At 47.3% G+C, this 24,177-nt stretch overlaps 1 protein-coding gene across 1 annotated transcript in view; it reads right to left on the bottom strand.

Annotated features, from left to right (window-relative positions):
- Positions 1-6,523: 6,523 nt before the first annotated feature.
- The window catches only part of nsfa (N-ethylmaleimide-sensitive factor a), a 37,071-nt gene continuing 19,417 nt past the window's right edge, over positions 6,524-24,177 (bottom strand). The window contains exons 2-20 of the mRNA XM_054750861.2: positions 23,628-23,713; positions 20,038-20,137; positions 19,803-19,842; positions 17,753-17,919; positions 17,549-17,659; positions 15,383-15,458; positions 14,557-14,712; positions 14,098-14,297; positions 13,863-14,028; positions 13,372-13,446; positions 12,783-12,970; positions 12,421-12,516; positions 12,191-12,347; positions 11,984-12,117; positions 11,765-11,911; positions 11,225-11,359; positions 11,032-11,145; positions 9,330-9,385; positions 6,524-6,739 (exon numbers count right to left, since the gene is read on the bottom strand). Coding sequence (XP_054606836.1) covers positions 6,718-6,739; positions 9,330-9,385; positions 11,032-11,145; positions 11,225-11,359; positions 11,765-11,911; positions 11,984-12,117; positions 12,191-12,347; positions 12,421-12,516; positions 12,783-12,970; positions 13,372-13,446; positions 13,863-14,028; positions 14,098-14,297; positions 14,557-14,712; positions 15,383-15,458; positions 17,549-17,659; positions 17,753-17,919; positions 19,803-19,842; positions 20,038-20,137; positions 23,628-23,713 — 2,226 coding nt within the window. The 3' untranslated portion in view covers positions 6,524-6,717. The remainder of the gene's footprint in view (positions 6,740-9,329; positions 9,386-11,031; positions 11,146-11,224; positions 11,360-11,764; positions 11,912-11,983; positions 12,118-12,190; positions 12,348-12,420; positions 12,517-12,782; positions 12,971-13,371; positions 13,447-13,862; positions 14,029-14,097; positions 14,298-14,556; positions 14,713-15,382; positions 15,459-17,548; positions 17,660-17,752; positions 17,920-19,802; positions 19,843-20,037; positions 20,138-23,627; positions 23,714-24,177) is intronic.

Raw genomic sequence — 24,177 nt, 5'->3', positions numbered from 1 at the left:
CAGATTCCAGAGCAGGTGTTGCTTCTGTCAACGGGATCAAACCTAGCAGTCACGGTAGAAAACTGGGATTATATGCAGGGTGACCAGATAGACGCCCCGCTTTGTGCGGGACAGTCCCGCATTTTCATTACTTTTCACGTGTTGTGAAACTGAGGCTCGTTATTGGCAGTTTGCTGTTTCGAGTTTCAATTTAATGGAAGAAACTGCAGAAATCTGCTGCCTGTTGCTGTCAATCAAACGGAGGCGGGACTTTAACGCAGATCCGGAGCATGCGTTGAGCGCGCACGAGCCACCGATACACGCGTGAGCGAGCACGAGCCACCAATAGACGCGTGAGCGAGCACGGAGGAGAAAATGCTGTAAAGTCGTGAATTAAACGTGTTCAGAGACACTCGACAGTCTTTGTTGTTTCTGAGTCATTCTTCATGTCTCTGAAGAGGTCAAAAGCAGGTGTTCCAGTAATTAGACAGGTCCATGATGAACACGATGGAGGCTCTGACGCAGACAAGGTGCGGTTTCAGACACCTGCTACATGCCGAGCCCCTTAAAGCCCAGTGGAGACATGATGAGAATAAATGGAAGCTTTCATCACTGATTCTCAGACATTTGAGGCAAAAAGTTACTCTAAGAAACTATTATTAGATTAGATCTGATTTTTTTAGAGATTACAATATGAGGTTTATTCTTTCACCTAAAATCTAGAAGAGATATGTTGTCATGTTTAAAAAAACTTGTTTCTGTATTACGAAAAAAATAGATAAAAAGTATGGATATTTTTTCAAGGAGGCGCAGATTTTAGTGGGAAATTAATTAAAAACAAACATAAATAGATCTCAAAACTGTTACTGGTACTTTTACTGTCATTCTGTTGTGGAAAACATTCAAACTCTGAAAAGCTGCTTAAACCTGCGTGTTTTATTATTGTTATCTGCATTATTAAAATGATCAGAGCCATTGCAGAGTCATGTCGTGGTGACATGAGAGGAACTGTGAAATAGTAAAGCTTTTGCTGTCTGCTTCTTCATGTTGAATTCAAATAAAGCATACAAGAAATATGTGATGATAATAAGAATAATCATTTTATGTGTGTGTGACGGCCTCTTCTTGTCCGTCCAGGGTTATTGGAGTTTTTCTTTTTGTTGCCTCAAATCACCGCACACATACAATCAGGCCACAGACACAGGACTGCCCTTCAGAGCTTTTTACTGGCAGGATCTGATGTAAAAACAAGCACACAATAATGCATCAGTGTGTGTGCGCTGCAACTGCATACAACGGTCTGTTCAAGGCAAAAAGAAAAAACCCAAACATTACTAAAAGGACTGAAAAGCTAGCTTCCATTAGTGTGAATCTCGGCTATAAAGTTATTAATTTAATGCAAACACAGCTAACCTTTTTCGAAATATGCTCTAACAACACTTAAATATCTGTAACAAGTCCTATTGATATATTAACTAAAGGTTAAAATGACTTTAAGTGCAGAGCGGCTTCACAGTACACCTCCACCAGCTTTCATTACTGCTTTGGTGGGAGGGGCCGTGAATGCGCCTGAAGGGAGAGGGTGCTCGCTGCAGAACCACAAAGGCGGAGCTGCATCATAAGGTGGAGCTGCACCAGAGTCAGCCCCGCCCATTCACGCAAACTCAGCCTAGCCCACTGACTTCCGTTTTTGTTTTCAACTTTATCGCAAACTGACCTGACCCACATGAATTACGGCTCTTACTAGTTTACAGTCGTTAATGCTATGTTCTATGCTCCAATTAAACAAGATAAATATAACTTGCTACATGACAAAGACTGAATATATCTCGAAATGAAAAGGTTTCTTTCAGCAAATATATGCCCACAGCCGGTCTAACAGAAATGGTGTATAACAGCATTACAGACTTTTGAATGGGCTTTGGTAGTCTAGTGGTGAGATCGTCTGAGTTATGTTTTGCTTTCCCCTCAGCTGATGCTGGTTCGATTCTCGGTGGGGTCGTCAGCAATCTATTTAGCCAGCTGAAACATTTAATTTGTTTATATTTTAGTTGTAATGTTTATTTTCAGCAAAATATTTATGTCTGTAAAAGTTCTTTGAATTTGGTCGTTCCTAAACAGCATTTTAGTTGAAACTCTGCTCACAAATGGACTCACACTGGCTAAATAAACGAATAAATAAATAAAAAAACACATTAGTCATTATATGTTAAACTGTATACCAGTAAATTGTTGTAAACATAGTACTGGCAAGTGTAGCTAGAAATGAAGAAAAGAGGTTGTACACTACCTAAAACTTACAGTAATGGGAGGCGAACCTGCACAAAACTGCATGTAAACCTGAGTCCATAACCACTACACCACCACATCTGTTACAATACATGCGGCGTTACATCTAATTGTGCTTCCTAGTGTGTCTCTGAGATGGGTTGTATGGTTTTTCGGCGGTGTCTCAGTAGAGGTCATTTCAGAAATAATTTGTCAGAAAATTCACAGAATATCCAGATTTGAGAACCAAGACCAGACCCACTTCGGGGGAGGAGACCAAATTGAAGCTGAGATGGGAGGAAAATGCATGAATGAGGCTAAAAATTGCTTTGGCATGCTTCTTATGAGGAAATGACAATATAACATGATTAAAAGTTCCAAAGTTAGATTTTCAATTATATGGAACCTTTACAAAAACTGTTCAATTAACTTCTCAACTCTATCCTCAATCTTGCATTTTTTAGCTATAACACCCTCTTTGGTTCCAGAATGCTATCAAGTCTGACAACTGGAAGGAATTGGACTGACTCTGATGGAATGGGCAGGGCTGATTCTGGAATGGGCGGGGCTGACTCTGGTGCAGCTCCACCTTCTGGTGCAGCTCCGCCTTTGTGGTTCTGCAGCGAGCACCACTTGCATTATTTTAGTTTTGGACGTGAAGGTGTTTCGAGTTACCTTGACACGTTTCGACCGTCGTCTGCGGTCTTCATCAGAAGTTTCACAGGTGTTTGTGTGACGTGTCTTTATCAGCTGTTCTTCTGGTGGGCGTGGCCAACCCACATCTGTCAGATCCGCCGGGTCGGCCACGCCCACCTCCGCTGGCTGGTGTTTGGAGAAGGGAATCCCAGGTGCGAGACAGCCAATAGGCCGCCTCGTCCCAGTTCATGTTCCGACGTTCCCGTTTCCTTATGTCTATTGCCACCCTGAGCCAACGCTTGAACCGGTTGTTCTCTGTGTTGATCATTTTCCTTGATCCAGTCCATGATGTGATTATTTCGTTTGCATTGATCTGAGACGGCTGACTTGAGGGTTTGCTCCTCTGTTGTTTTTTCTTTCTTGTCCTTGTGAGTCTTTCTGTTGTTTCCTTCTCACATTCCTTCTGGTGCTCTTTTCTTCTTGTGTCGTATGTTCTGCCGGTTTCCCCCACGCATGTTTTATTGCACGACACGCGTGGTATTTCGTAGCTTACGCAGCATTTCTTGTCTGGTTCTATTTTGTCCTTGGGGTGTACCGGTAGCCGTCTGAGTTTCATGTGAGGTTTGACGGTTGTGTTGACTTGTTGTGTTTTCATGGCCCTTTGTACACGTTCTGTGACTCCCCGGATATCTGGAATTGTGATGGTGCGCGTGTGCGTGTGGTCGTTGTTTTCTTTTTTTGGTCTTCCTGTTTTTTTTATTTTATTTTCTTTGACCTGCTGTTTTCCGTTTTCCGTGTTGGCCCATTTTGGATACTGACAGACGGTTAGTGCTTGTTTGACGTGCTCTTCTTCCTGTTTGCGGTCTGCTTCATCTGTAATGAAGCCGGTCCGTTCGTAGAAGGTTCTGACTGCTGATAGTTTGTGCGCCGCGGGGTGTTCAGACGTCCAGAGCAGATATCGGTCTGTAAGTGTGGGTTTTCCTGTATATTGTGATTTTATGCTGCCATCGTCTGTGTGGTGAATGTTCATGTCCAGAAACGCGATTGTTTTGTTTGTTTCCTCTTCATGTGTGAATTTTATGTTTCCCGTGTTGTCGACCGTGTTCGGGCGGTCTGTGGTTGTTGTGTGTGTCCAGTTTTTATTACTTCCAAGATGTCGTCCACGTATCTTCTCCAGAACGCGTCTCTGTCAGCTGTTCTTGAACCCTCGACCCGGTGGATCTGACAGGTCCGGGTTGGTCGCGCCGAGCGTCACACAAACACCTGTGACATTTCCGAGGAAGACCGCAGACGATGGTCGAAACATGTCAAGGTGACTCGAAAACACCTTCGTGTCCGAAACGAAAAGAACCTCGTTTCATATTAAAAAAGAGGACATGAAGAACACTGTAATTCACCCATTCACACACACATTCACACACTGGTGATGATGAGCTACGATGTAGCCACAGCTGCCCTGGGGCGCACTGACAGAGACGAGGCTGCCGAGCACAGGCGCCACCGGTCCCCCCGACCACCACCAGCAGGCTTAAGGGTTAAGTGTCTTGCCCAAGGACACAACGACAGCGACAGACTGAGCAGGGCTTGAACCTGCAACCTTCCAATTAGCGGGCGAGTACTTCACGCCTGTGCCACCGTCGCCCACATAACAAAAGCCCGGTCTTCAGTGGCTATAAACGTTTTTGTCACTTAACGTTTCAGACCAGTTACATCAGAGTAAATACCAACTTCAGGTTCTGAACGATGGAGGCCAAAACTGTCCAAAGTCACCGAGCTCTGGAGAAACCACCACTGCGGAGGAATGTTGTCCCTCTGTTTGTCACAGGATTATTTGAGTTCAGCAACACTGGCGGGTTCTCCAGCATGAACGACTGGTTTAGGACTAAAGGTCAGACGTTCTTCAGGATGTTCTGTCTGAGAGCAGCATGGTTCCATCAGTTCCAGCAGAATCTGACAGAAACGTCTAAAAAGGTCAATCCATCCATTTTCATCCACTTATCTGGACTCTGGTCACAGGGCCAGCAGCCTAAGCCGAGAGGCCCAGACTTCCCTCTCTCCCCACTTGGGCCAGCTCCTCAGGGGGAATCCCAAGGCGTTCCCTGTCCAGGTGAGAGACATAGTCCCTCCAGCGTGTCTTGGGTCTTCCTTTAGGTCTCCTCCCAGTTGGACGTGCCTGGAAAACCTCACCAGGGAGGCGTCCAGGAGGCATCCTGACCAGATGCCTGAGCCGCCACAACTGGATGTGGAGGAGCAGCGGGTCTACTCCGAGCCCCTCCCGAATGACCGAGCTTCTCGCCCTATCTCTAAGGGAGAGCCCAGCCTCTCTTCAGAGAAAACTCATTTCGGTCGCTTGTATCCGCGATCTCGTTCTTTCGGTCACTACCCAAAGCTCATGACCATAGGTGAGGGTAGGAACGTAGATCCACCGGTAAATCGAGAGCTTCACCTTCTGACTCAGCTCTCTGTTCACCACGACAGACCGGTACAACGCCCGCATCACTGCAGATGCAGCACCAATCCATTTATCGATCTCACGCTCCAGCTTTCCCTCACTCGTGAACAAGACCCCGAGATACTTAAACTCCTCCACTTGGGACAGGACCTCATCCCTGACCCGGAGAAGGCTTTCTACCCTTTTCCGAATCAAGACCATGGTCTCAGATTTAGAGGAGCTGATTCTCTGACAGCCGGAACCTTTCCATTGTCAACAGGGTCAAACACAAATATGTTTGTGTTAAACAGATGCTTTTGTCCAAAGAGACTTACAGGTGATAATAAAGCAGCAGGTTGCCCTTCAGACTATAACAATAAACACTAAAGGTGGTGGCGAGGCAGCAGAATGAATAATAAATGTTACTGTTATTAACAGGTTCTCCTTGTGTTACAGCTGAGTGTCTGACCATAAAGGCTGAACTGCAATCTTCATTTGAACTCTGATGTCCAGTTGTCCCCCAGAAACCCTTTCACCGTCGCTGCTGCAGCAGACACAGAGCAAAGGCTCATTTTGTTGTGCATATGTGCTTTTTATTGCAGTAATACATCTGAGCATTGACTCTTATTCTCTCTCTCTCTCACACACACACACACACACACACACACACACACACACACACACACACACACACACACACACAGGACTGGAGGAGAATGCAACACCAAGACTGAAGAAGCCAAAACTCCAATATTTACTTCCACCACTACACCGACTTGGTAAAATCAACACGTGAGGAGCCACAGCGAGGAAGATCCTGCTGACGAACGATGACGTAATCATATTTCTGCCATATACTGTCACTTTATGATGTATTTATATATATTTATTATATACAAATCAATAATTACCCTTTTCTCTTAAAGAGGCTACATTTACACATGAAACTTTTTACAGCCACTAGTCACTAAAAGCCTCGATATCCAAACGAGTCCAACAGTTTTTGCACATTCTGTTTTCACGTCTAGTTAAGATACAACAGGTACAACGAATAGAACAGCTGCTTCTTTTGGGTTTGCACAATACAACACGTTTGTTTTTACAATCATCTATTGCAGTTTCTTTACAGATAACAGCTTTATAACAGTACAACTTCCAGTACATCGCTGTGATATGTTGATGAGTGCTGTCAGCGATGGTGGTGGTGATGACGAGGGGGGGGGACGGTGGTGCCATGGTGGAAACATGCTGGGGTACAACAGTTCTGCTCCTGGACCGGGTTTGTGTGCAGATACTGGGATCTGTGGGTGGAACCATGAGAGCGACGGCTTTCTGCTTCTCTTCATTGCTACCAGAGGAGACTCTTAGAAGCTGAGATGTTTCCTTGAGTGTGCCAGATGCTTCTAGTCCAAGAAACTGCGGTCGCTAGATAAAGAAGGGAAAGGAAGGTGAGATTTGCTTCGTTTTCCTGAAGTTGTGCTGAATCACCAACTAAACGGGCAACAGGTGTGTTAGTAACAGCAGTAAAACAGCAGGGATGCTGCAGCACCAGAAGAAAGACAGACGGGCTGTTTCTCAATGCCAAGGAAGCTTGCCTTGATGTCTTGGCCCCGCCCCGGTTGCCTAGGAGATACGTCATCAGGAGCCGCCAAGACGTGTTCCAATGTTCATGTTCTACCGAGGCGTGTGTTCTCCGTTTGTTAGCCGTTTAGCTAGCTGAACGAGGATACACGGGAGGTGTCGTGTAGCCTAGCCTTGGTCAAAAATTACCCACAATACACCGCGGTATTTTCAAAAGGACGGCGGATCAGAAGCTGGCAGCTACTTCGTGGACAAATTTCAAGTTTAAAAGTAAGTCAGCTAATTTAAAATGTTTTCTTTAGATCCAAAGAAGTTATCTATGGTTGGTTAGTTGCTTAGTAGCTGCAGCTTCGGTGGCTAGCTGTCATGGTCTGCGTCTGCGTCTTCCTTCATGTCTCCTGATGTCTCTCCATCCCTCTCTAGATTCCCTTCTGTGTCTCATAGCGCCCTCATGTGTCCTTTGTCTGCGTCTCATTTATGTGTCTTCTGTTTGTTGGCCTTCATATCATTCCCTCAGGTCCGGTGTTCATTTGGTCATCCTCAGCCCCTCCAGTTGTAGCTCCAGCCTCTTTGTCCCCAGTTCAGTGTATGTGAGTGAGTGTATGTGTGTGTTATTGTGTGTGTGTGAGTCCTTCCCTCAGTCTTTAGGTTTAGTTTTGTGTTTATAGTTTTAGGTTCATCTGTCCTCCTTTGGTTCTGTTTCCCAATTTACTGTAGGTAATCATTGTCACCTGCCTTCCCTCCAGCCCTCACTCCACACACCTGCTTCCTGTTTCCTTAATTGTTCTCCCTGTGTATTTAAGCCCTGTCTTGTCTCTGTTTGGTGTCTGCCCATTGTATTGTTGTCAGCGTTTGTTCGTGCTCTGTCTGAGCTTCCTGTCTCCAGGTCTTAGTGCTCTATGTTGAGCTTTACGTCTCCAGGTTTTGGTGCTCTTGGTGAGCTTTCAGTGTCCTGAGTTCCTGGACTTTTGATTTTTGGTTTCCTGTCCCTTTGGGATTTTTGGGGCGCATCTTCCTAAATAAAGGATTTAATTTTAAACGCTCCTGCCTCGTGTCATCTGGGGTCTTCTGCATATTGGGTCCTAACCTCCTCCTTACTTCAGAACGTGACACTAGCGGGTAGTAACTCACTTATTTAATTTAATAAACATATACACAATTTAAAAAGTAAAAGGCTCGTTATATATTTATGTTGAAACTAATACGTATAAAATATAACGTTATCTCCCGTGTGACGTGACGTTACATGACCGCCGTGGAAGCCGCGGTCACGTGATGCAAGTCTGTTCCATTTAACCGTTTTCTTTGACCAACGAAGGACAGTGTCCTTGTAAGCAAGGCGCCTGGCCTCGCAAGACATCGCCTCACAAGGCCAGGCGCCTTGACGTTGAGGAACACCCTCGGTGTAGCTGGAGGTACACATGCACTCTTCATGGGCATGAATGTCTTCAGCTCTGAACTTTTAGCGTTTGCTGAGAGTCGACGGATTACACAACATACAAACCAACTGCAAAAAGGAGGAGTGGAAAAGTTTGAAAATATTTAACTGACATTTGGTGTCGTAGAAGTGCGACAGTTACTTTAGAAGTGTGGGCCGCTCGTTCGGTCAGTGCATCTGCAGTGGTGTCTGGTAGGAATGGATGCCTGCATGTCGTACTCGAGGGGCTAAAAACAGCCCAGAGCCACCTGGATCAGCATGGACAAGTCTGCTGCAGCAGAGCGTGGCAGAACATGGCAGTTCTCACTTCCTGATATGTGGACATCTCTCCTCTGATTGGCTAACTGCAGCACGACTCTACCACTGACTGTCTGCTCTGCAACGTTGATGTTTTATGTCACAAGTCTGGAGGAGCTCTGCAGTGTGGTGGAGCTGCTAATGCTAACGGCTAGCTTCTGCTGTTTCCTGGACGCTAGACCAACAACAGCCTTCCCCGCCATGAGCCAAGATGGGCGAGTCCATGTATGTCGATTTGACATCCTGTTAGGCACTGTGGACCACCCGTAGACGTTCAGGGAGGTTTTGATCTGACAGGTGAATTGCCAGCTGCAGTAGTTCAAGCAAGAGGAGATGGTTTGGAAAACAATCTCAAGTTCAGAGTGTGACAGAATGAAAACTGCATCAGGGACACAAAAGCACCTAATGAAGAAAATCCATAAAGCATCGATTCCTCGTCTACACGGAACCACACTATTCTAAAAACAAGACCCACTACTTCTAGTTCCACTGCTATGTTGAGGACCTTACCAGTGAACAGCAGGAGCCTCTTACATTCGGATTTGATTGCCTTCATTCAGCCTGGTGATGTAAAATAAAGCTGTTGAGGTTAGCCGAGGGGCTAATGCTAGCTAGGAGCTGGACAGCCAATGTTAAAGCTGGAATTTAACAAAAAGGGGGAGGGTGTTGTTGCGTTTAGTGTGAAGCGGTTGTACTCACGCTCCCTCGTCTCTGAGCAGAGTCAGGAACTTGGTCACTCTGTAGTCCTGGTCCATCTGGAGAAACAGCCACATTAGAAAAGATCTTAGCAGCACACTGATGCTCCACAGCAGGGGTATTCATTTCTGGTCCCGAGGGCCGGTGTCAGCACGTTTTAGTGGTTTCTCTGCTCCAACACATCCGACTCAGAGGTGGAATCACCTGCTCACCAGGCTCTGCAGAGGCCCGTAATCACCTGCTGATGGAAATCAGGGGGTGTTGATTCAGGCTGCAGTGATCCTCTCCGGCCAGCAGAGGGCGCTGCAGGCCATGGGGATGAAGCCTACCCACGGCTCCGCCGCTCTCCGCCTGTCCTGACCTGCCTTCACCCGCACCGTTCAGGCTCTGGGTAGGGGAACCGACCGTGGAGGAGTCGTCAGCACCGTGGAGTTCCCTCAGCAGACCGTGACCTTCCATCAGTCAGAAGAGGCGGACGCCGCTAGCTCACTCATATCTACCCAGGTTCAGGCTGGCCTAAACCGGAACATGCTGGATACCGGCCCTCCAGACCACTAAAACTTGCATCTGGTTCCTCCTGAGTGTCTAGTGCAGCAGCCAGGTTTGGATCAAGACCAGCCTTTCCTTGACGCTCCCTCGTAGCCTCATGTTGAAACGTCCATTTATTTGCGGTTGTTACTTTAAAATCTTTTTTACTTTGACCTCTTTTATGGGCCAAAGGTGGAGATTTTTGTGTATTTGTCTGGAGTTAAAAACACACATAACCCCGTGCCTGACTGTCCTGCACATGAAGATGAACTTCACTCAGAATACGTGGTGATCAACAAAAGTACGGTGGCCCAGTGCTTCTGTCCACAGACACCAGAGCGGGTGGGTCGAGGGAAGAACCACACGAGTCAGCTGACGTCATGGCATAAACAAAGGTAACAACACCACATGGCTGTGCTGCTTTCCTGGCTCCTGCACTCGTCAGACACAAGCCGGCTTGTGTCGCATCTGTGCTTGGAGATGTCTTAGCTGCAGTTTCACTAGCACGCACTCGGAGCAGTTCGACCTGATTCAGCTCGACGCTACACGGTTCTGGCGGTTGTCCATTACAACTGAGAAATGGCTCCAGTGGGTGGGCTCGTCACGCTGGGGTTGCTGCATGAACCCTAGGCCTGAGGAGATCTCAACAACACGAAGATGGCGGACGCGGTGGTGATGCTGAACGCTCTGGTGAACCAAAAAGGCAGCAGGCAGAAAACTGACAAATCAGCGATGCTGCCTCCTGGCCTCGGGGGGATCAAATCAGCTGTTCAGCCTGTTTATCACCTGCTGATTCAAATGTCGAAGCAGGGAAACAACTAACACATGCTGGACTTTGGCCCTCGGGAGTGGCAGTTCGAGACCGCTGCCCTAGCTGCTCAGTGCCAGACTCAGACTCACAGCCTGGAACCTGTTACTGATGGAAATGCAGTCTAACCAAACCAAAGCGAACTGAGTCATGCTGAGTAGGTACTGATGGAACTGTGGCTTCAATGACAACAAATGGAAACATTTCATAAGGAGCACACAGTTTATCGCCTTCTTTTGCACAGATGTCGTCTTTTAATGAATCCGACTCACGTTATAAACAATAATCTGGTTTAATATGTTTTTATAACGTTTAGAATCAGATCAAAGATAGGTTAGCCCCACCCAGCGACTTAAAGATCATCCGTACCTGCAGAGACATCTCAATGAGCACCAGAAGCTTCTTGATGCCGATCCAGACGCGCTTTCCTTTGAGCTGGTGAGCTATGCTGGCTCGCTCTTTATCCGTGAAACATCCTAGAAGCTGCAAGCACAGCAAAGGCAGCGGAGACGTCACAAACACCGCGACAGCCAACGTCCGAGTGAGCGAGAACAATAAATACCTCCAGAGCGTCCACTAACTGCTCTCCAGTGGAGATGTTGGGGATGTGGATGGTGGTACTGAAGGCATCCAGCATCTCCATCTCCTGCAGGACATCCTTCCTGCTGGTGGTTCCGATGATGAGCAGCTTCCTGCCCTGCAGGAGGAACACAGTGTTACGGTCAGCCGTGGAACCAGGAAGTAGCACGAGTAGGCAGTAAGCTTCATTCAACCTCCATGTTTACTTCTCACTCGAGCGCTTCTTCTCTTTCTGACCTACTACTCTTACCCTGTAGTGCCCCCTAGTGGTAGACACAACACACACGACTTGTTTTTGTTTGGTTTTGTGTCGAATGTAGATTAAGCAACTCCACGCTGATGGAGGAGCATCATTTCTTTAATCCCCTTCTTGCCCAGTTCAAGATGGCCGCCACGACCAGCAAACCTTAGACGACTCAGCGTCCATCCGTCAGTAAACTTTACTAACACTGAGGTACGTGTTGGTTCTGTCCACTGCTAGATGTTGGCTGATGGCCAGCACTGACGTCAGGAGACCTCTGACCTTGGGTGGAGGTTTCTTCAGCAGCACCAGCAGAGCCTGCAGGACCAGGTTGGAGAAACGAGGTCCAATGGGGACGTAGTCCAGCAGCCGCTCAATGTCATCCACCACCACGCAGCTGAGCTGGGACTTGTAAGCGTCATCGAAGACCTGGGCCGAGGTGGAGACCGGAAGTCATCGATAGATAAATGTTTCAGGTGTACAACTGCAAAGAGGCCTGACCTTCTTGATTGCCTGGCACTTGGAGATCTCAGAGTGTCCGATCATCTTGTCTGGAGAGCAGATCTTAATGAAGGGGAACTGAGAGTCCTCCGCTATCTTAGCCGCCAGGGCCGTCTTCCCGCAGTGAGGCGGACCTTCACAGCCACAGAGCAAGGGTTTGTTTTTCCTGCTTTGTGCTCGGAGTGACGTCTGCGTGTGAGGTCTTACCCTCCAGTAGGACGGCCACCAGCGGAGTGCGGTCGCTGTTCTTGGTCTGCTGTACAAGCAGCTCTCCGTCATCCAAGACATGAGTAACCGGGTCGCCCCATTTGATGATCCCGTTCATGATGTAGCTGGAATAATCCTCCTGGTTTGTTCCGAAGGCCTGGAAACAAAGACGAGAGCAGAATGAGGAACGGTTGTCCGTCGCTGTGCCAGCGCGTGGTCGGGCGGCGTACGGGTTTGATGTCGTTGTTGAGGGATCCCATGAAGTCGGCCCTGGTGACCTGCAGCTTCTCAGCCCGCTCCATGTCCACCTCCACCGTGGACGTGGCCTAAAACACAAGGTTCACACAAGGTTTGGTCATTAGTTTGAGCAGAGATGTTATGAAATCCTGAGTGACTTCAGATGTTAAAACGTTCCTTTAACAATCACGTTCTCGTTAGTCTCCTGAAACCAGGCCTCGGTGCGGGGAGTCGTTTGTAATTTCTTCTCGTTTTTTACGACTAGAAGGACCTCCTCAACAAAAAAACGTTATTTTGAACAAAGTAAATTTTATAAATAAATGTTAAAAGATGTCGGTGCGAAGCGTCAGGCGACCTTGATGTGTCGGTTCATGGCGGTGGACTGCGCCGCCCTGACCAGCCCCTCCAGCTCTGCGCCGCTGTAGTTCTTCGTCTCTGCTGCCAGCTCTACGACGTTTACGTCCATGGCCAGCAGGTTGAAGCTTCGCATCTTGCTGGTGTGGATGTTTAGGATCTGGACGCGGCCTTTCTCATCGGGAAGACCTGGATGACGGAGCAGCGAGGCAGAGAGGGAAAAGGAGAGATGAAACGTCCAAACACGGGAGGCAGGAACTCTCGTCTCTAAGGAAGAGGTGGCGCCGTTCATTCAAGACCGATCTGAACTGATCAGCTCTCCAGTATCTCACCCTCCATCTTTAACCTCATGTCATCATCAGCTCACATCCTTTCCTGTCTGAAACGATCCACCGGTCCACAGAAACCTCCCATCACCCTCGCTCACCTGCATCCTCATCAGAGAGGAACTCTGATGAGGATGCAGGTGAACGAGGCAAGAGCTGAGATGGGACCTTCCTAACCCATAAATGTGACCCCCCCCCCCCCCGGTAATAGGTCTGACGCGGTGTCTGTTAGTTTAAGGGCCTGATGTCCTCACAGCCACTCACCGATCTCCATCTTCACCTCAAACCTGCCAGGTCTCATCAGAGCATCGTCTATCAGGTCGGGCCTGTTGGTCATTCCTGCGGAGAACGAGGAGCAACAGGGTCATCACGGGAAACATCTGATGATCACACACGAGTATTTACCGGATAACTCAGAAGCACGTGGCCTGTGAACCATACAGGACACGTTTAAAGCGTGTTGCTCTGTATGTGTGCATGTTTGTACCGGGTTCATGTCTAAGGCACGATGTTTGATCTACATCTGCGGTCTTGTGACTGAAAAGTGCAGAAAATCTACAACAGCAGCTAAATCTCCTCAGAAGACGTCTGGCTGCCGTGTTTCTACCGCGCCAGCAGCTCATCTCTCTAGATAATCTGTCTTCCCTCCTGGCTCTCAGTCCTCGGTCCAGCGTGGAGACCAGAATCTGTCCGGCTGGAGCAGGAGTCTGTGTAGCTGGCGGAGATGAGGTGAAGCACCTCTCTGAAGTCCTCACCGATGACCAGGATGTTGTTCAGCTGCTCCACACCGTCGATCTTGGACAGAAGCTGGTTGACCACGGTGTCGTGCACGCCCGTGCTGCTAGCGCCCGTTCCTCTCTGCTTGCAGATGGCATCCAGCTCATCAAAGATGATGATGTGGAGGCCGCTGTTGGCTCCCAGCTGAAACACAGATGCTGCTTTTGATCTGGTCTTCCTTCTGTTGTTGTGTGCTGAAGGAAAGTCTCCTACCCTCTTCTGCTCCTCCTCTGCTTCGGCAAACAGTTTGCGGATGTTGGCCTCGGACTCTCCCACATACTTGTTCAGAATCTCCGGTCCGTTGACGACCTTCGGTTCGCGAGCGTTGAGCATCTTCCCAATCTGCCTTGCCATCAGGGTTTTACCGCATCCTGGAGGTCCGAACAGCAGGATGCCCTTCACGTGCTTACAGCCTGGAACAAGGATGGACAAGTAAGAGTCATGGAAAGCAGTCTACAGAAACCACAGACGGAGTAAGAAAAGAGGAGTCAGACCGTGAGGGAGCAAACATTCTGTCATCATATCTAATTTTCACCTATAAACAAACGTGATATTCCGGTTCTGTTTCATTCCCATCAGTTTAAAAAGGTTTGAGAGGTTAAAACGTGCTCCCTGGTTTGGTAGACAAGTGACTAAATCCTAATTAAGTCACTAACGAACTTCCCCGCTCACCCATCTGTTCCACAATGTCAGGAGGGAAAACTCGGGAAGCAAACGCTCTGCGGAAAATGTCCGAGAATTCCTTATCCAGGCCTCCAATTCCCATTTTCTCAAAGTTCCAGTCAGGATTGATGATCGTCTGTCGAGCCTCTTTGGTCTTTGCCTTTCCTGTTGGTGCAGAATCACACACACACACACACACACACACACACACACACACACACACACACACACACACACACACACGGGCGTGCACAAACACACACACACACACGAGCGTGCACAAACACACACACACACACGGGCGTGCACAAACACACACACACACACACACGAGCGTGCACAAACACACACACACACACACACACACATACAAACACACACACACACACACACACATACAAACACACACACACGAGCGTGCACAAACACACACACACACACACGAGCGTGCACAAACACACACACACACACACACACAGACACACACACACACGAGCGTGCACAAACACACACACACACACACACACACACACACAGACACACACACACACAAACACACACACACACACACACACACACGAGCGTGCACAAACACACACACACACACACAGACACACACACACACACGAGCGTGCACAAACACACACACACACACACACACACACACACACACACACACACACGAGCGTGCACAAACACACACACACACACACAGACACACACACACACACACCCCTATTGTCAGCATTTCTCGGCGTCCTTCTCTAAACTGGTGAATCAAACTGGTGTGCAGTGCCAGATCAGCAGATTTCTGCTCTGCTGGTCGGAGACGTACCCACTAACGTGAGGGAAGAACTTTCTGCCTTCTCAAAAATCACCTGGCTGTTGCCGACCATCAGACCCACGTCGATCTGCCAGAGGAATCAGACACGGTCATTATTCTGCTCCATCAGCACAGGTACAGGAAACGTGGGCAACTGCCTGGGCCGGAGTCTCCGGGTGTCCACGTTCCCCTCCGTGGGCAACAGAAACAACGTTGGAACCACCTGATACCGCGGACTTAGGGACTCTAGTTTCAGCTATTTGCTGAAAGTGCGGACGGACGGGACACTTGCATCGGGAACGTCCCCCTGATGGAGCTCGATAGGGACTCTGTCCGGGAGATGGAGGGTCTCTGTGGTGCTGGAAGGGTTTCAAAGGGTTCCAGGTGCTAGCAGATTCTAAATGTTCTCAGATCCTCATCCATCAGCGTCTGGTCTGGCCTGAGGTGGTGGTTAATGCATGTGGGGAGCTAACTAAGTACAGGCAGGGTGAGGTGCATAAGTAACCCGTGTTGCTGCTGGTAACAGGTTCAGGCCGCGGTTATCCTTCCCAATGCACCCCTTCATTCTGGGAATGGAGAGGCCAGGGTGTGATCAGCTGATGGGATGGGTGAGGGTGTGTTCGTGACCATCAGTTACATGTCGGGGGGGAGCAGTGTTCAGCAGTGACACGGGGTTGTCCGACACGGGTTCCCTGCTTCAACCTTAACCCTCCCTCTGTCCTAATGGGTGTGACCCCGTGAAGAAAGCTGACCAATGAGCAGGGTTGATGGTTTATTCCTTGAGGTCCACGTGGCAGGGGTGAGGTGGTGCTCACTCCTCACCCCTGCCACGTGGACCTGAAGGGATAAACCATCAGTCCTGCTCATTGGTCAGCTTTCCTCACGGGGTCACACCCATTAGGACAGTGGGAGGGTTAAAGGGAGTTTTCCGCTGGAGCCGTCTCATTGCGACACTCTGCCTTCGACCAAGTGATGACGATTGATGGTCACATGATGTGCCTTGACTCTGTGCCGCCTACCCCTTTGTTGCATTGATTGGAGATTAGCTTTACCAGGTGAGTCACAACACCCAAAACGAAAATGAACTGCTGACGCTAAAGAGCCCTCGGGAAGTGGTCATCCAGGGCGGCCCACACGGCTCGGATCATGTCCGAATTTTACTGGCTGGGCACTGGAGTGCGCCCTGCCCAGAATGCCGATTGGTGAATCCTCTGGCCATGCCAAGAGGGCCCCTGTGGCCCCTCCCATTAATGGAGGTGCCAGTCAACTGCATCAGAATGGTTTTAATCAGACTGCTTGATCGGAGCATGGGACTTCAGCGTTGGTTCTAGTGGACTATGCAACACCTTTAACCTATAAGAGGTGGTGCCGTGCACAGCAGCATCCCTGCCAAGGGCGTGGCTCAGGCCCTGGTTTCAGGTCATCTTAAGCGCTGGGGTCCCAAAAGAGATCCCAATGGACCAGGGCGCCTCGATCATGGCTCCCACACTGACTGAGCTGTACGAGTTATCGGGCATCAAGTCTGTTCAAACAGGGTCTACCACTCGCGGTCCAGCGGGCTGGTGGAGCGGTTCAACCAGAGTCCAAGATCCACAAGTTCACACATGAGGATGAAGGTCACTGGGATAAATGACTGGGCCTCCTGGTTCTTACATTGTGGAGGTTCCCAACCCTCCGTGACGTTTTCCCCCACTGGAAATGGGGTTCTGGTTCTGATTAAAGAAAGTCTGAAGAACGATCCAAGCCAAGCAAGTTTTTCTCCCACAGACCAAAAACACGCATGGTAGGGAACCTGGGAGTCTCTTTGGATGGAAGCGTCTGTAAGAAAATAAACATCATTTCCTTCCGGTTTCTGTGAAAAGGGTCAGTAATGTAGTTGATACACATACAGCTCACGCAGCCCGTGTTCTCCGGTACTACCACCTAGCCGCATGGGTACTTGGGTACTTGGTGTATTTCAGCTCCTAGATCCAATTTTCCAACTTACTTTCTGGAGTTTAATTACTGAACTGATGCTGCGGCTCAGAACGATCACAGATTCCCACGAGTGACGGACGTGAATCCCAACGAAGCTCCGTTAGAACGACAAAAGGATCACAGGCTCCTCCCACCCACAGAAACCGGAGTCACAAACCAGCTCCGCTCTACTGTCTTGCTGTTTGGTCTCACAACAGGTACCTTCTGCTGTTTCTTCCCAGAAGCTGGTTCTCCTTTGAGGATGCTGGCGTCCATGGCGTCGATGTCTTTCACCACCAAACCAAACAGCTTGTCACAGAAGCTAAACACTAACTGAGTAACAGAGAACAGAGAAGGATTAGCAGAACATCGACTCTCAAAGGTAACTGTGTGTGTGTTTGGGTTTAGATGCTGGCCGGTAGAAACCTGCTGAGTGACAGAGAAGGCCTGGTTGTTGAACTGCTGGATGAACTCGGCGGCCATCTTGTCCGAGTCGTAGGGAGAGGAGTCGGTGCTCTTCTTTTGCAGGAAGTCGATTTCGATTGTCATGGCGCCGATGCACTGCTTGGTCTTGTCAAAGTTGTAGTTGGACACTGAACCAACAGAAGTTCCACTGTTAGACCTCCTCACAGAACCATGACACCGAGATCAGCATTATTAATGAAGATCTTAACCGTAAGGCCCAGCAGCCTGAGCCTAAGCACCCACACACACTCCAGAAAGATCTGGACTTCACTGAGACCCAACGAAGGCCTCAGCACATCTCCCGACGGCCTCTCGGAACAACCACCTGCAGACACACTTCCCCCAAAACCAGATCTCGATGGACTTGATCTGGAGTGAGCGTGCACTCCTTCGGATTCGGAACGGCCAGCAGATCCATCTCACCCGTGTTAACTTCGTTGACTAAGGCCTGGTCCACACGTAGCCGGGGTTTTTAAAAACGAATATCCGCCCCTCCAAAAACTTGCATCCACACCACCGCGTTTTAAAAAGAAACTCTGTCCACACGTGCCCGGATAAATACGTTGTTAAGGACATGCCAGACCTGTAGGCGGCAGTACTTCCCCCGTTCTTAACCTCGTCCTTCGTCTGTGGTCTTCCGCAAGCAGCAGTAATTCCGCTTGCAAAACCAAACAAGCAAAAAGCGCTTGGACAATTGATAAAGCAAGCGCAGCTCTGAGGGCATCCATGCTGTCAGCTAGCGTAAACACAGGTCGCACACGTGATGTCAGCATGTTTTGTCGCAGAAAGTGACGTTGCAGACCTTGAACATCCGGTTTTGTCCGTCCACACGCAGACACCCAAAACGGAGAAAACGCAGATCTTCACTTTGGCCGGAGTTTTTAAAAAACTCCGTTTTCGTGTGGACGACAGGCCAAAACGTAGAAAAATATCTACGTTTTGGCAGATCCCCGGCTACGTGTGGACAGGGCCTAAATCATTTTGGGGGTTTTTTTCAGAACCAATTCACTTTCACGGAATAAAATGAAACGAAAATGAAAACACACACACCAATAATAACGCAGTTATGACGAATATTGAGCAACAGTTTTGTTGACGAACAAGAGACCACAAAAATCCAATCAGAAAACAGAAAAGACGGAGCTAGCGCTAACCAGACGTCACACGTTCAAACAGGCAAAAGTTACGTCTAAAGGGAGAAAATGTCTGCGACAGTAGATAAATGATGATGACCTGCACTTGTACAGCGCCTTTCCGAGTCAGAGGACTCCCACTTCACTCACACACACACACTCACACTGATGGCGATGAGCTACGATATAGCCACAGCTGCTCTGGGCGAGGCGAGGCTGCCCTCGACCACCACCAGCAGCCAAGGTGGGTTGAGTGTCTTGCCCAAGGACACGTATCATAAGACAAACCCTCCTTCTGCTTGGGGCCGTCGTGTTCTCCATTATAATAACTTTCACACAGAAAAACGCTTTAAAACGATTGAAATAACTCAAGAATCGGAACTTCCACCGAGCCTGTAGGAAACCCATCTACAGTCCGGGCCAAACGTTTGGACACGCCTTCTCGTTCAAAGCGTTGTCGTTATTTTCATGACCATTCTATTGATGAGCTTCAGCAGGTGGTCCTTCAAGACCGCTGGAAAAGCATCGAAGCTCATCGAGAGAATGTCAAGAGTGTGTAAAGCAGTGATCAGAGCCACGGGTGGCTTTCGAAGGAAACAGAAAATAAAACGTGTTTTCAGTTATTTCAGTTTTTGTTAACTCTTCATGTGTTCATTCACATTTTTGACGCCTTCAGTGAGAATCTCCCGATGTAAGTGGTCATGAGGATGAAGACAGCACACTGAACGAGAAGGCGTGTCCAACCTTTGGCCTGCACTGTGTAAAGCCCACTTCTTATGAGCGTTGCTCTGGCGGGAACTCTCACACCGTGAACCAGCACAGCGACGCGTTTTAATACAGATCAGCTATCGATGGGAGTCAAAGAAAGAAGCTTTTACCTTCCACCTCCTGACCTATGGAGAGGCCGGCCCACTTCCTCTACAGGACACAAAACACACAACTTGAAGGCTTGGTCAAAAGTTACTATGTGTGTGTGTGTGCATGCGTGCGTGCGTGCGTGCGTGTGCGTGCGTGCGTGTGTGTGTGTGTGTGTGTGTGTGTGTGTGTGTGTGTGTGTGTGTGTGTGTGTGTGTGTGTGTGTGTGTGTGTGTGTGTGTGTGTGTGTGTGCGTACCTGTGGCAGGCTGAAGGCAATGCTTCCAGGAGCTACAGTATGATGGGTCTTCACTGTGAACACATACTTGTGAGTGGGGGTTGTCTTCACCGTCACATGCCTGCAGGGACGTACAACCAACCGTAAACATTACAGGAGTCTTGCATCATACACGATGCACAATCCACGTTTTGGACACGGTAAACCATTGTTTGCTCATGAAAACGCCCCCAGAGCAGCTTTTGGCTTCCGGCGTGCGCTTCCCTGTCTCATCTGCAAATCTTTGCTGGTGTGCCTAGCAGACAGCAGGATGGGTCGTTGCTGCATCATCGTGACCCGTTCCTTCCCATCCAGGTAGTCTCGAGTCTGGATCCCTCCTCCCTCGTACTGTAAACACTAACACCCAGTCTTTCTGTGTAGCTGGCAGGAATTTCATCTTCAGTAGCTCTCAGAAACTGAGCCAGAATGTCACCACTGGCAGAACCGGAGCGGGTTTTCAGATGGATTTCTTCCTCAAACTGGCACCATTATGATGTTAAAGCGATGATGTGTATTTTCCCTGGCGATAGGGGGCAGTACACACCTAAAACATTGCAAGTAAGTGTTTTTTTTTTTGTGTGTGTTTGAGATAGAACTCACCAATAAATGTCCATCAGGGTCAAAGATCCCTGGAAGCACGAAAGCGCCAGACTCCCTTTCATCAGAGGCAACAAGTGGAGGTAAATGTGCATGAATGGTGAAAGTTTTGTAACCACTTGTTACAAATCAGCAAATGTGTTTTGTCCCGTAGACGGAAACATGGCGCTCCCGCTCCCGTGTATTTTAGACCCGATTTCTATGGTTATGTTACAAAACCGCCGATATTTTTCAACAACTGGGCGTCGTTTATTTTATTTTCAACAACATGTCGATGGATATTTCCAGAGATTAACTACACGATGTCTCTTTAAAGCCAGGGTGGTGAGTACAGCTGAAATGCTAACCACTGGTCGCTAGCTAAAGGTCCTAAACAGAGACAGACTGGGACAATGATTCCGGTTGGGACTCTGCTGTCATCCCGTTTGTGTGGTTTTCCGCTAGCGGCTCGAGGGAAGGAGGGCTGAGTGAGGCGTGGCGGGGGATCTGTGGTCTCTGGGTCTGCAGCTGTGCACGATTGTGGAATTCACGCCAGGGGAGGCGGGGTTTCACCAAATCCAAGCATCTTATTTTCAGGTTGAAGGAAGGGCTCACATTTACTTACATTTAATAAAAAAAGGTCTCTTAAAGGTTTCAACGGACATATTTTATCATACAGTGTGCTTCCTGTTGCTCTGGAAGAAAGGGCAAGGCGGCTTTGTTCATGAAGCACATTTCATACACCGAAGATATTCAATGTGCGGTCCTGGTGCCGGACCGATAGCATGACACGGGTCCTTTAAAGGCTGAAGACGGTAGCTGACAAAGACTCAGTGAGACTTTTCGTATGATTGGCTTGTTGGTTCTGAAACGCTGACTTAAACATGGCATAAATGAAAACAGTTAAATACAAGATGTTGCTTCTGAAATGCTGACTTAAACATGGTATAAATGAAAACAGTTAAATACAAGATGTTGGTTCTGAAACGCTGACTTAAACATGGTATAAATGAAAACAGTTAAATACGAGATGTTGCTTCTGAAACGCTGACTTAAACATGGCATAAATGAAAACAGTTAAACACAAGATGTTGCTTCTGAAACGCTGACTTAAACATGGTATAAATGAAAACAGTTAAATACGAGATGTTGGTTCTGAAACGCTGACTTAAACATGGCATAAATGAAAACAGTTAAATACAAGATGTTGGTTCTGAAACGCTGACTTAAACATGGCATAAATGAAAACAGTTAAATACAAGATGTTGGTTCTGAAACGCTGACTTAAACATGGCATAAATGAAAACAGTTAAATACAAGATGTTGCTTCTGAAACGCTGACTTAAACATGGCATAAATGAAAACAGTTAAATACGAGATGTTGGTTCTGAAACGCTGACTTAAACATGGTATAAATGAAAACAGTTAAATACGAGATGTTGCTTCTGAAACGCTGACTTAAACATGGCATAAATGAAAACAGTTAAACACAAGATGTTGCTTCTGAAACGATGACTTAAACATGGCATAAATGAAAACAGTTAAATACGAGATGTTGGTTCTGAAACGCTGACTTAAACATGGCATAAATGAAAACAGTTAAATACAAGATGTTGCTTCTGAAACGCTGACTTAAACATGGCATAAATGAAAACAGTTAAATACAAGATGTTGCTTCTGAAACGCTGACTTAAACATGGTATAAATGTGAAAACAGTTAAATACAAGATGTTGGTTCTGAAACGCTGACTTAAACATGGTATAAATGAAAACAGTTAAATACAAGATGTTGGTTCTGAAACGCTGACTTAAACATGGCATAAATGAAAACAGTTAAATACAAGATGTTGCTTCTGAAACGCTGACTTAAACATGGCATAAATGAAAACAGTTAAATACAAGATGTTGGTTCTGAAACGCTGACTTAAACATGGCATAAATGAAAACAGTTAAATACAAGATGTTGCTTCTGAAACGCTGACTTAAACATGGCATAAATGAAAACAGTTAAATACGAGATGTTGGTTCTGAAACGCTGACTTAAACATGGTATAAATGAAAACAGTTAAATACGAGATGTTGCTTCTGAAACGATGACTTAAACATGGTATAAATGAAAACAGTTAAATACAAGATGTTGCTTCTGAAACGATGACTTAAACATGGCATAAATGAAAACAGTTAAATACGAGATGTTGGTTCTGAAACGCTGACTTAAACATGGCATAAATGAAAACAGTTAAATACAAGATGTTGCTTCTGAAACGCTGACTTAAACATGGCATAAATGAAAACAGTTAAATACGAGATGTTGCTTCTGAAACGCTGACTTAAACATGGTATAAATGAAAACAGTTAAATACAAGATGTTGGTTCTGAAACGCTGACTTAAACATGGCATAAATGAAAACAGTTAAATACGAGATGTTGGTTCTGAAACGCTGACTTAAACATGGTATAAATGAAAACAGTTAAATACAAGATGTTGGTTCTGAAACGGTGATGCTTTTACTAAAACTGCTGTTTCATCAGAACTAACGCTGGACCAGAGCAGCTTTCAGCAGGCAGAGACAACAGCTGTGACTGGCTTATTTCTTCATATCCGTGTCTAATAATAATAATAATAATAATAATATGTTGTTTTCCTTCCTCCTCCTACGATCCCCTTTCACAATAATGATGTTAGTCATCAAATCTAAATTGTGCCCAAATTATAATAATATCATAGATTTGTAATTTGAGAAAGTAGATGTCGGTCTTAAATATAGAAAAGTAAAGATGACGTGTGTGGCGTTACCATGGCAGCAGAAAAAGACCTACAGCAGCTTCTTCTGGGATTCAGAATGTCCAAATGCATCAATAACAGCATGAGAGGGAATAAATACACACAACTGTGTGTGTGTGTGTGTGTGTGTGTGTGTGTGTGTGTGTGTGTGTGTGTGTGTGTGTGTGTGTGTGTGTGTGTGTGTGTGTGTGTGTGTGAGATGATTACTCACTGTCCTGACTGAAGATCCTTCTCGTTCACCACAGCGCAGTTAGTCAGCGATAGCTCATCTGTCGGGCATCGCCCCGCTTGCATAGTCTGCAGAGCAAGAAGAATGGGGTTCAAGGGCGGTGTGTGTGTGTGTGTGTGTGTGTGTGTGTGTGTGTGTGTGTGTGTGTGTGTGTGTGTGTGTGTGTGTGTGTGGTAACTTTTTTCCACCACACGTGCCATCATCACTTTGATGTAAGGCTTTTTGACCAGACGAAACCACGACTCCATAGTCGAGCTGAATATATTAACCCTGCCACTGTCCTGAAGGGTGACCCAGTGAGGAAAGTTGACCATTGAGCAGGGTAGAGCAGTGGGAAGGTTAAATAGTGTTTTTCATGTTTTCTAATAATGAAAGATTAGCAGCAGCTCCTTTCAGGTACACTGGATTAAAAAGTCATCTGCATGTTTTTCTGCCTGAGAGAAAATGATCTACTGTGTCTGAGTCAAGAATTATCCCTGCTGACCTTTAACTTCACCAAAGGAAGGGATGAAGCTGCGGCTAACGGTTTAAG

The sequence above is a fragment of the Nothobranchius furzeri genome, chromosome 12, assembly GCF_043380555.1.
Source record: "Nothobranchius furzeri strain GRZ-AD chromosome 12, NfurGRZ-RIMD1, whole genome shotgun sequence".
Lineage (NCBI taxonomy): Eukaryota > Metazoa > Chordata > Actinopteri > Cyprinodontiformes > Nothobranchiidae > Nothobranchius > Nothobranchius furzeri.
This window is presented reverse-complemented; position numbering and strand designations above follow the sequence as displayed.